Here is a 13106-nt window from a genome sequence, read left to right as displayed (position 1 = left end):
TATATATATGTATAGGGAGAGGGTAAGATAGGAAGATTTAGAGATATATAGGATAAAACCTACTTATCTGTGTTTCTTCTATGGAAATATCCTAGTTTCAAATGCACATAAACTATGTTCTATTAAAACAGACTAGGATAGCATAATTTTTCAAGACTATCTTTATCTGTGTATGTACTTCGAAGTGAGGCTAACTCCACCTTTATTTGAGGCATGGGAATGTAAAGAGCTCTGTTCAGTTTGCTGATAGCCTTAGCTTCCATCTTGTCCTCTAACAACATCAGCAAACCTCTGGTTTGATTCTAGGATTCGTCATAATATAGATGGAAACTCATGCTTTTTTTCTCTCTCCCTGACTGTTTGCCTGCAGTGTTCTTGGTCCTGCACTGACGTTCAGGGTCGGCCCAAACCCTAAAAACGTGACCACTGCAGATCTGGTTCAAGTTGCAGGTAAGACCAATATGCTTCCATTTCTTAACAGAATTAACCGATTAAAGAAATTCATTCTAATTCATTTCCACTTTACAAGGCAGATCTATTTTTTACAGTGTTCTTGGCATATAGTTTAGGTTCATGGGTTTCCATCATCTTTAGTCTTTAAGAGGATTGTCAATACTTAGCATCAGTAAGAGAAGTAATGATTCCCCCATCCACCCATTCACATTTTTGTACACAATACACAGGACAGTTTGTTTGGTTTGTTAGGACCAACAGAATGACAGCTCTGAACTGGTTTGTGTTGGCCAATCTGAGTTTGTACGTCTGCAGTGTGCGCTGGATTGATGTAGACTGATGGGGATCTGTCACCCAGCGACAGGTCGCTGTCAGTACGCTCCTCTGCTCATTGTCTCTGCTGCGGTCAGTGAGCCGTGTGGTTGTTCAAAGTGTGTCCTTGTTTCAGCCGGAAATGACTTTGAGCAGAGCAGTGCAGCGAGGCTTCAGTGTGATCCAATACTCCCCTTGTGAAATCAAAACGGTGTTGTTATTGGCAGAGTTGTGTTGCTGCTCTTATCTTTATTTCATTTTTTTTGTGTGTGTGTGTTTGTGTTTTGTTTGAGGCAACATTTGTTTTCATATAATTGTTCATCAGTTCCAGCCACAACAATCTGCGGTGGTTTAGATCGTCAGGTTTAGGGTGTAGTCTGTGATTTAAATAAAATAAATCTTCTCTTTTTTGGGTTCTTTTAACACGTGTTGCTGATTGGGATGAGATTTCGTGTGGTGAGAGCTAATGACGGGCATAAGCTGGGCTGAAATGTCAGACCAAATGTTATGTCAACATCATCACGAGCCTGGTCCACTGTGATGAATTATGAACACAGCCAGCTTAAAAACCTTTTTGTTCAAGTGAAGGAAATTTCTACTGAAAACAATAAAAATAAAAGAAAATAATTCACTTTCATCCAAAATAAACATGATATGTACTTATGAAATGCATTAAAATGCACCAAGAAATCATAGAGCTTGATTGAAGTAGCCTGGCACAAGCTTTATTCCCTGTACTCTCGCCGCAGTGTGAAGTGGACAGGAGTTCCCACCCTCCTCCTGATGTTCAAAGCAATCTGAAATAAAAGCGTTTATATCCATTTTCCAGCTACACAAAGCAATCAGTGACATTGACTTCAATGCGATGTGGCAAAGGCGTGATGATTTCCAAGCAGCAACCAGGCTGCAGAGCAGCAGCACTGTTTTGGCGCGATCTAAAAATCAAAGTGACGCCCACATACAGTGGCCACCTGGGTAATCCTGACTGACCTTTGCCTTATGTGTGACTGTGCATAAATGACGTGGCCTTCTAATGAACTCATCAAAACCCCCTGCTGCAACCAGAACCAAGTGACCTGCAAGAAGCTTTGTTGTAGTTATTAGGCATAAAATCCAGAGAATTCTGCATATTTTAAGCTAATTGTGACCAGTTTTTAGGCTTAAAAACACATATAGAGAAGCCAGAAATTCATTATCTGTGTGGGAGTGTTGTGCTGTTAAGTAAATGCACTTGAATTTTTATGAAGACATTAGCATTTTTCTAAACCTGCAGCTAGTAAAGATGTTTTGTCTCGTCTTGTTGATGTCTTGTTTTGTTCACACATTATCTTTCAAAGCAATCATAAAATATAGTTAAAAAAGAAATTGTGCCTAATGTTTAATTATTACAGTTTTTAGAGTTGATCAGCTATCCTGTTAACTGTTTGCCAAGCACTTTTGTGTGAAGGTGAAGGTAATCCAATTCAAGATGCTGAAAATCATATAAAGACCCAATGCCAGTTTAAGGCTTTAAATTTCCCTTCAAAAGGAAATCCAAAAGAAAACAAAATAAAGCAAAAGTAAACAACTGATGATTTAGTCAAAACAGGATATGTTGTGTAGAGCAGCGGTCCCCAACCACCGGGCCGCGGACTGGAACCGGTCCGTGGGTCATTTGGTACCGGGCCGCACAGAAACAAAGTACATACATATATATATATGATTATCGACGATCAGAGTCTGAGTGATGTTTTAATTTGAAAAATATAAAAAATTGCGGTATTCTCTCCCAATTACATCAGTCGGTGCATCTGTGCCTCTTGACACGCCTAGATGGGACCGGCTTGTTGTTTTATTTTATGCTGTTTGTATTTAATTTTATGCCAGTCGTATCATTTGACTTGATCGTATTCCCCTGCATGACTGCATGACTGCAGCAAGTCAGGCCTATATGCAATCCTACAACGACTAATGAAATACTATTTATAAAATTATCCACGTAAACTAGACTTACACCAGCCAGGACCAGCAATCACCCGTCAACCGAGTTCAAGCACCCGTTGTTGCATTTCTCATTAGCCTTTTTTCAGAGCGGACTCGCAACTTCCTCCTGTCCTCAGTCCATGTTTGTTTTGGTCAGAGTCCCCAAAATAGCGGGACGAGTCACCTGGACAACAGAAGTAAGGGGGGAAAGCATTCCTGAGGCTGGAGCAACAGGGGAAATCAGTGTGAGATCAGCGGCTGAGAGAGCTCCATAACCAGGACGAGCTGGCCAGCTATGCCGCCCTCTGTGGCTAAAGAACCACAGCGACAGAGGTGGCAGCTTGCTGCTTCCAGCTTAGGAGGAGCTTTCGAGCACAGCGATAGCTTGGAAAGGCCAGCCAGGAAACAGCACTGATGGCCCGGAAGAGGCTCCTGCTGGTCCAGGCTTGCTAGAAACTAACTGTGGAAGATCGAAGCAGAAGGATGGAAGTTCGGATTAGTCCGCCGGGCAGAGAAAGGTCTGAAGACAGAGGAGAGTGGCAGTGGCTTACACTGAGGAGGACAGCGTGAATCGAGGGAGCAAGGGTTACAGAGCACGAAGAGAGAACGGCAGACCAAGGCTAGGCTGTGGAAGCTTACTGCTGGAGATGGACGGAGGACTGCTTAGGATCAGAGTAGCCTAGAGAGAAGGCAACAGCTGGTCTGTATCTGTGCTGGAGATAGTATATGAATACATTCTTTTATAAGCCACTCACAAACCTCTTTAGAGCATTCCCCATGTTATCCTTTGTCAACATTATTTTCTCTGTCTTCCATTTTGATTTTAAAAAGCTCGTCTTTGCGGTCTCCTTACCTAAAACAGTCGTCAATTCATGATACTGTCTTATGCCCTTATTTGTATACTTGTCAAAGTACTTGCGACGACAGTATTAAAAAAAATGATGTATTTGATGCTGTGATCTAATGTAAATAAACCTCGTTATTAGTTGACAAGATAGGTAAAGCGAACGCTGCAGAAGCCATTTTGTACCAAGATGGCCGTCTGGTGGGAGTGTAGGGGCACTATGGGAGGGAGGGCAGTTCATGTTGATGCAGTCTGACAAAAAAGATGTAGCTGAAAAATACACACACATATTGTAGCTTTGAAGTGGAAAAGAACACATGAGCAGGATTTCCTTTGCAACTGTGCTAACCCAGAAGTGACAGTATTCACAAACCAGAAACGATTTTGTGGTGTGACATAATCTATGTGGTGATATCATTCCAGCTTCCTGCTAGTGGTGGATAGACCAGTCTTACACCTATAACAAGGACAAAAACACCATGATATTTCTGACCATGTTAAAACATCCATCCATCCATTCATTTTCTGACACATTTATCCCTACTGGTGTTGCGAGGGGTGCTGGTGTCTATCTCCAGCAGTCTAGGGACGAGAGGCAGGGTACACCCTGGGCAGGTCGCCACTCTATCGCAGGGCGTGTTAAAACTTACTGCTGTGAATAATTAAACAATGCTTTAAATACTCAAAGTAAGATAGCTTAAATAGTGTTTATGCAAGTAGCACCCATCAATAATGCTTAAGTCAGGTGTGGTCATGTTCCCCCGACTTATCACATCAGGCATTTCTTCTTTCGAGGTTTGGAAATTCCTTCTCAGTACAAATGGAGTGCACAATTACACTATGAAGCCTTAGGGTGATGTTTGGTTCTGCTAAATAAATAGCTAAATAAATTCTTGATCAGTTGAATAATTGGTTACTTAGTTGAATAATTATTTCAATTAATTTCAGTTTTTTATATAGTGCCAATTCACAACACATGTAATCACAAAGCACTTTACAATTCAACCAGATCATACAGTCAAATTAATTCAAAGTTTTCTATCTAAGGAAAAGCAGTGGATCTCATCGACTCATTGACTCAAAAGCAATCCCTCACACCAAGCATTCTTGTAGCGACAGTGGAGAGGAAAGCTCCCTTTTAAACAAGAAGAATCTCCAGCAGAACCAGGCTCACTGTGAGCAGCCATCTGCCGAGGTCGACTGAGTTTCAAGGAAACAGAAGCAGACATAGAAAAAGAAGCAGAGATACAAAAGGTAACTGTCAATCAGCTCAATAGGCGGCCCTGTCCAAGGAAGACACAACCAGACAGATGGGCTCCGAGGCAGCCCCCATGTCAGACGACGAAGAGAGCTCATCCAGCCAGTCACAGAGAGAGAAACAGGACTACACTGAAAAACAGGCCGAGCTGGAACATCTATAAACAAAGGTGTTGCAGCAGCACTGCTGATATTTCTCTCCAGGATGGTGTTACAGACAAACAGGAACAGACGAGGCAAAGCTACTATGAGAAAAAGCACAAAGAGCAGAGCATTAGAGATTGAACTAAGTTCTGCAGAGTCGGAGAATAGAGATAGAATTAAGCTGAATGATAAAAAAGGGGTCCCTTTGTCCTCCAGCAGTCTAAGCCTATAGCAGCATAACTATAGAGATAGCTCAGGATAACCTATGCCACTCTAACTAGCTTATCTAAGCCTTATCGTTTTAAGCCTACCCTTAAAAGTAGACAGGGTGTCTACCTCACGGACTAAAACTGGTAGTTGGTTCCACAGGAGAGGAGCCTGATAAGTAACAGTGCAGATTGAGAGCGAAGTTTTCTGTTAGGAATATAATGAACGATTATATCTCTGATGTAAGATGGAGCTCGGCCATTTAAGGCTTTATATTTGAGAAGGAGGATTTTTAATTCTATTCTACATTTAACAGGATTATGTTAAACTTATGGTGTGGTCATTGATTAGAAAAGATCATTTAGTTTTTGAGGTTGCAATCAGTGGTTTCAAGGTTGCTGAATCTTTAAAATAGATACAAAATGACCACTATAATACCTCTTGCTGTCGACTATCTTCAGACTAATTATATTTTTTTAAACTTTTTTTGTCTTTCAAAGGTCATAAAATCGACTAAGTGTCTGCTTTAGTGACTTAAACTCTATATTATAATATAAATTAAACCTCCATGGTTGTTAAGTTCACTGTACTCTGGTTTCTAAACAAGATTAATATGGCTCGGCTACATTCTGCTGTCCATCTATCTGCCTATCAGTTCCATTCGATGCGTTCAATGCGCCATTGAAACAGAAAGACAAAGAGACTTGGCTGAAAGGCACGGACAGTATAGAGGGAGATTTGATAACTCGTTGAAAAGCATCTTTTTTCTGCAGCAGGTTCTTAGCGGCTGCGCGGTGAAAGGCCTGCTGGGAGGTCTGACTGTATTAGTGGAGGTAGAGTTCTCTTGTGTGCTGCTCAACTGGAAAACTGCAGGACAAAGCCCAGCACTGCCTAATCCCTGCTCGGCTACGAAACAAAAGAGAAAGCTGCTGCTTTATCAAAACTACAAGGCATTCTGTGTGTCCGTGTTTGTTCGTGCATGTGTGGATGTGTGTAACCCTTTTTTTTCTTTTGCAGCTGTGTTCATACTGCGCCAAGAAAATGATTTGTTCAATATTTGATGAAGTGGCAGCCAAGCTGTTAAAAAGCGACGATGGAATGTGTTGTTTAGAACTTTACTTTTTCTTGCCTCCTCTCAGTGATTTCTAAACATGGAAATCACCTTCAGTAAGGGGATAACAGATCTGCCAGAGCTGCTTTTGCTAACTGTGGAGTGACGTTTTCTTGCCGATGATGGATTTGATCCACTTATGCTATCGTGTTCAACGCATATGAGTAGGTGGTTTTATATGTAGGACGAGTGCTCTGGCTTTATAGAGTGTTATTGTATAATTATGCCTGGCGTGGCTGTTTTTCCTAAATTATGATATAAGCTTGTTTTACAGATATAATTATTGGTATGCTTGTTGAATTGAGGGCAAATCAGGAGTCTGATGACTCCAATGGGATCAGGATGTCCAGATCAGATACCAGTATTTGTGATGGGACATGTGTGTGTTAAGCATGGCTGATAGGTGGATGGTGGGGAGCTGGGTGAGGACACTTTTATTGTTTAGGCTGTCACAGCTGGTTGACCCCGGAGCCCTTTAGAGGCCTCAAAGGCCCCAGAGGCCAGGCCACAGAAATGAGCCAACAGGCCCCCAGGCCGTGAGAACCCCGGCCTTGGTCATTGAGCGTTGGGATCATAAGGACCCTGGGAGCAACTTGCTGGGCCATCTGGAAAAGACAGCAGAGACCCTGACACATTGCTGTCACCCTCAGGGACACATGCAGAGAAGAAGACATAGACAATGTTGGTCCCCATGTTTCCTGCCTCAGCTTCTGTCTTTTTTTTTGTCTTGCACACACATAGAGTCACACGTATAGGTGAAATCCAAGAAGGTGACCGCAGTAAGACAGAAAATGTAGTTGAGAAAATTTCAAAATGTGTTAAATAAACCAAATGGATCAAGCTAAGCTTTGTCTGTGAGTTGTCCTATTTTGCTGCCAATTATGAGCCAAGATGGTAATAGTGGAAAAAAGTTTCTGCTTTATGCAAATTCAAACTTTATCCGAGTCCAAAACAATAGATTTGGGAATGATTCACAGGAAATCTACAAAAAATTATCCTTTAATATTAGGTGATCATGACACGATAAATAAGACTTGTCTGTACATGTTTCAAAACCATTTTTTTTCTTAGATTTGAAATAAGATAGAAACCAGCAATAACCCTAATATAGATAACTACCACTAATATAGATAATTAAAAAGTGAGGTTTACAAGACTATTTACAGACAATTTGAGGTTCTTTAATCTTCAGGTTAATCAGAAGTTGATTTCTTCTCATTTTAAGACGTTTACCAATTTTTTTTCCAGTGTGGAAAAAGTGTGTCCAAACAAAAGTAAACCTAAGAACAGAAGGTGCAAAGTCTAGAGAAACTGCAGCAAAACAAAAGATTGATTTCAAGGACTACAGGCACGTTATTCCATCTGAAGAAACTGTTGTCCACTGCTTTTTTTTATTATTTGAGACAGGACTGCATGCGGTCCAATGCATCTGGTAAAAATCTACACTCATATTTTAAAAAGACTGATAGAAAATGGATAGGATCAGCTCCTGCACTGCAAAAATGATCTAGAAATAAGTGAAAATGTCCTAAATTAAGTGAATTTACTCTTAATTTAAAGCAGGAAAATAAGATTGTTTGCCAATGGAATGAGGGTTTTTACTCTTAGAATAAGTTAATTAGATAATATACACTTGAAATAAGACACTGCAGTCCTTTTTTGTTATTTTAAGTGGAAATTGTCTAGTTTCATTTGCAAAATGTCTCACTTACCCCCTCAATTCAAGAAAAAAAATTGACTTATTTTAAGAAAAAATTTATTAATCAAATTTACATTTTTTGCAGTGTAGCAGCATGCCATTCTGTTTCCAGGCCAGGCCGATAAACTCCATTTAAACTTTGTACATTCATGTTGTACTTTTTTTTTTGCTTTCCTTTTGTCTTTTCATTACTAATTCAATAAGAGAATGCTTGAGAAAAGTATCTAGATATTATCAGCTACTTTGTTCTAAAAACATGTGAGATGCATTATATTTAAGACTTGGACACTTTTTCCTGTCACTCCATTTTCTGTCTGCAAATCTGGTTCTGTCTGTCTTTTCAGCCTTCTCTTTCGAGGCTATGTAAGATGCGCTCAGAGGCCCACGCACTTGCTCTTGCCCTCTTTCAAACGCACAAAAGAACCCTTGCAGACAACTCTAAATTTGAAACACTGTGGCTGCATGATGGTTCCAGCTACCATTTGAGTGGTGAGTGGTAGTCTTTTCCAGCTGAGCAGATTAGCATAGATCTCCCACGCAGACAGAGTTGACCTTCACTCTGGCAAACACTTGTCAAAATGCCAGCGATAATTACCTGTTCTCTTCGCAAACAGCACCACGGTTTATCCACCTGCATCTCAGGAGCGGAGGATGAATCTGTAGCTTCGTGGCTGCCTGTCTTACAATGAACACTGCTCTTATATTCATACCTTTTCAATTTTTCCACATTTTGTCACAGCTACAAACCTCAGTGTGTGTGACTTACAGAAAGTAGTGCATAATTATAAAGCTCTAGGAAATATAATACAAAGCTTTCACCCGTAGAAAAAAGCTAAGCATACATTCAGCCACTTTTACTCTACTTCTAAATAAAATTCATGCATTCTTTCAACTTCAGAAATCCCCTCTTAAGTAAATAGGAAACCCCAGTGTGCTTTTGAGCCATTGGATATACAGGGAGCCAGGTTTAATTTCGGTACAAAGCTACCTCAACAGACAGGTTTGTTAAGGTGGGTATAAATCAGAGAGGAGGATCAAGAGGCTCCATGGTAACTTTAGAGGACCTGTGGAGATCTGGAGCTCAGGCGGGGAAATCCATTGAAAGAAGAAAGCTGGTGGAAAAATCTAACTATCCCTATTATGATATCAACAATTTTAAACACATTAAATTACCACTAAGAAAAAAAATGAGTGACTGTAAAGTTTAGAGCAACACTGCGAATCTTGACCCAAGAGTAAGGTTAATTTGAGATATAATTAAAGATTTTTCAGGTCAATATACAACACTTACAAGCACGTATCAATGCCCCAAGCGGGTCGCTTTTCTCAACAACCCTGCTATGTAACTTAAGATAGTCGGATCCGTCACTGAAGGAGACATGTGACTCAGCACTGCTTTATAGCTCACTGCACTTCACTAACTAAGCTGAAAGTCAGGCAACAAAACAGATGAAAAATACCTTATTAAACATATGTTTTGCACTCTAAAGTAGGTTTTATTCAAGAGAAGTGACTGTGCCCTTTTTTTTTGCAAGTAACTCCGAGTTTCTTAGTCTGCTGGTCCAAAGTGGTATGTTACCAGATCCCAAAACACTGGATGTTACAGCTCCAGTGCCCCTAGTGGCTAAGGATTACACAGTGTTGCTTTAACAATTTAGATGAGAAATAACATCTCTAAAAACATATTTCATGCTATTGATTAAATAGAGATACCATTTTGAGGTCGGTCACAAGTCATGTAGAGAACACAGCATTTGTGTGAAAAATTTAGTGTGGTTATGAGGTGCAGTAACACTAGAACCACAATAAATTGACAGAGTCTCATTTAGGTCCACAGTAAGTTTATTTCCTTTTCCCTTTCAAGAAAGAAAATCTTAAAAGCATTTGTAACATGTGCAAATGGACCATTATGTTTTGCGAAATCAAAGAATGAAACTAATCAAAACCATCAAGGCCATAGTGCATCATATCACAAGTGACAAAGCATTTGCCAAGCCTTTTTCAAACCTCTACTTCTGGTACATATTAAGGTTGTAAACCTGAAGGATTAACGCCCACAGTATATGCAGCTAAATCTTATTGTACATCCCAGAAAGAAAGACAAGTGGTTTGTGGTCTGTAAAGACCAGTATAGTTTCCTCAAGCCATGATAAACCTCAAAATTCTGTAATGCCAAGAGTAGTGCAATGGTGTTTCCTTCTTAATTTTTCAGTACCTACACTGATGAAAATAAAATGTCCACAAGATGTAACTCACAGGATGATTATTACCACCCCTTTTTTTCTGCAGATCATTAGCTCCTACCCTAACAGTACTGGCATCTAAATCCAGGTTAAAGGGCTGGTTGAAATTTGGGGTGGCAAGGACAAAAGAACGAGAGAGTATTCGCTTAAGACCCTTAAGGTCATGTTGACATTTATCAGACTAAAATAATTTTTCAATGGACTATTAAAAGCTGTTAAATAGAGCAGCTACTGTAAAAAGGGTTTTGCTTCTGACATAATTGCATTGAGATGGGCAGCCTCATAACTGTCGCATACAACAGGGTCATACAGGTACTGTAGCCTTAAGAATTTTACAGCAGAAATCTCTGATGCCCTTTTTGTAAAAACAAGAAAACATGGTGATAACCTATTCCTGTAGCAAATCTTTACGTTTGCTGTTTACAGAAGAGGAAAAAAAAAAATCTAAACTCTACATACGCAAAGCTGTGATTACTGGAAAAATTATTAAGCCATGAATTAACTGAGGTGAGCTGAATTCAAATACACAATGCACTTGGCAGTATTTTTATTACCAAAAAAACATAAATACCATTTAAGTTTTCGGATTTATGACACTGAAAAGTTCAAGTGGTGGGAATACCTTTGTGTGTGACAATATGACCAATGAAATCCAGTGTGACACACCTTTCTCCCTACTTGCTATTGCAAAATTAACCCTTCAAAAGTCAGCAAGCCATCAGAGGCTGAAGAAATAAGTGTGAATTAAATTTCGGGACTGTTGTTCAGAGCATTCATGCCCAGGCACATAGGGGCTAAAATAAATTCACTTTAGTTAACCTGGGTTTGACTGCATCACAAATCATGTTAGGGAAAACAACGCTTGTTTTTTAGCATGCTTGGATTCATGTTAGATGCCTGATTGTCTGCGTGTTCATACCTTAACAGCTGTATCAATGAATGTAGAGGTCAGAAAACAACTGGATTCCTTTCTCCGCATCTTCATCCCTTTCCTCCCCCCTCTTTTCTCCCTCCCTGGGCACTCTCCGTTCTCCTCCTCATCACTGGCTGCCCTCTCTGGTTGAGTGCTTGAATGTGCTCAGTTCGGTGATCAAAGTCTTCCTTAGTCTCTTCCCTCCATTGCCCCTGGCTCTGTGAGTGAGTGTGTGTGTGTAAAAAAAAAAAAAAAAACCTGTGTGTGTACTTCTCAGCCGTCACTCTTTCTATGTTCTGTCAGTCTGTCTGGTACTTTTTTAGGCTTCTGTACATCATCCACCCGCCTGCTAGAGGGCAAATGCATCCGCGTATACATATATACAGTATCTGCATGCACACATGAATACCTAAACCTAAAGTGATGCTTATCCAATATGACACATCTCACTTTCCTGTCTTATGCATTGTTGATCACAGAAATCTTAACTCACTGTTACCATAGGTAATTTATGCATTGCACACACAAGCACACACACACATGTATTTTGCTGCAGGGCACTTGATAAGCGGAGCTGAATGACTCACAGTAAACTGTTAAATATTGTGTGTTTACTTCAACAAAAACATAGTGTTAAACATATTTTTAATTCCAAGGTCACATTTAATATTTTTTTCCATCCTCCAGTGCCTCCAGGAACAGAAAATATCTGAAATTGTCAAAGATGACTATTTAAAAAAAAAAGCTCTGGCAATAAATCAGTCCTAAACGTCTTGTTTTTGTGTTTGTATCTAACCGAGAAGAGTAAGGATTCGTCAAAACCCTGACTCCTTGCGTTCATCTTACTGAAAGAAAGTGCCATGTGAAGGAAATTTCCAAGCTGCGAGTGTTCCAGAAGATGAATCAGGGGCCCTGTCTGGCGCTTCCTCTTCATCCTGCTTATCCTTGTCAGTCATATTCTTCCAGTTCTTGTTCTTTTCCTCTCTGTTTTGCCTCAGTATTATTCCTGCACTTTTAGTTTGGGGTCAAGGCAGTGGCGCTCCTTTAAATGTGTTTACTGTGTCAACAATGCTGTTGCAAGGCAGCCAGAGACAGTAACAGGTGCCTGTCAACAGCCGGCCTGATCTTCAGTGCATTAAAAGGATCTGTGCTATAGACGAGGATTAGTGTCGCCTGGCATTGTTTATTTGCTAATTCCATCTCCAAGGTATTTGTTGAAAATGTGCATGAATAATTGAAAGCGATTTCTAGTGGACACAACGAAGCTATCAGCGAACTGTGGGAGATTAATGAGTAGGGGGTGAAACACAGCGCTTCAAACCTTTCTCAAACACCCACAGAGACTCCAAGCTCATAAACAAAAACTGAATATTTATTGTGTCAGAGGTGGATACAACTTTGCAACTGGAAGTAGTAACGGATCAGGAAGGAAATGGAGCTATGAGTTTAGATATAAGATGTGTCTTAGCCTGATGCTAAGGCATTAAGGTCCCTTCTACTCATCAATAATTATCATTTCAAATTGCACAAGCAGATTGCACATCCTGCAGTTTTGTAAAAACTCCTGATTTAAGATCAGAAGTTATACTTTTCAAATTTGAATAACTGTTCTCAAAAATGAAGCCTTTAACTGTTTAACTTTAGATACAAAAATTGATTTTTACAGATTCGTTTTAATATTGATAACCCTGTAATGCCAAATGTATCATATTTGATTCATACGATTTCTGAAATGTTTTGCGTCTGACACCTTTTGCATAATTTAATGGTAAAAAAATTGCTCAAAATCCTATTGTACACAATCAGATATACCTGATAACAGAAACATCCAGAGGGCAGAAGACTACACAAAAAATAATCTTGACTTATGGCATAGTAATAAATTATTAATATCATTATTTCTGTTTTTTCCTTTTACATATTTTGTTAAAAGGCCAAATAAGGACTTCAAACCAAAAAAA

At 39.7% G+C, this 13106-nt stretch overlaps 1 protein-coding gene across 2 annotated transcripts in view; it reads left to right on the top strand.

Moving 5' to 3' along the window:
• ptprn2 (protein tyrosine phosphatase, receptor type N2) overlaps positions 1-13106 on the top strand; it is a 195764-nt gene that overhangs the window by 77540 nt on the left and 105118 nt on the right. For both annotated transcript variants that reach the window (XM_015377467.1, XM_015377466.1), the window contains one exon: positions 371-450. In XM_015377467.1, the coding sequence (XP_015232953.1) occupies positions 371-450 (80 nt within the window). The remainder of the gene's footprint in view (positions 1-370; positions 451-13106) is intronic.

Source organism: Cyprinodon variegatus, unplaced genomic scaffold (genome assembly GCF_000732505.1).
Source record: "Cyprinodon variegatus isolate N-32 unplaced genomic scaffold, C_variegatus-1.0 Scaffold154, whole genome shotgun sequence".
Lineage (NCBI taxonomy): Eukaryota > Metazoa > Chordata > Actinopteri > Cyprinodontiformes > Cyprinodontidae > Cyprinodon > Cyprinodon variegatus.
The sequence above is the reverse complement of the archived record's forward strand: the minus strand, read 5'-3'. Positions and strand labels throughout refer to the sequence as shown.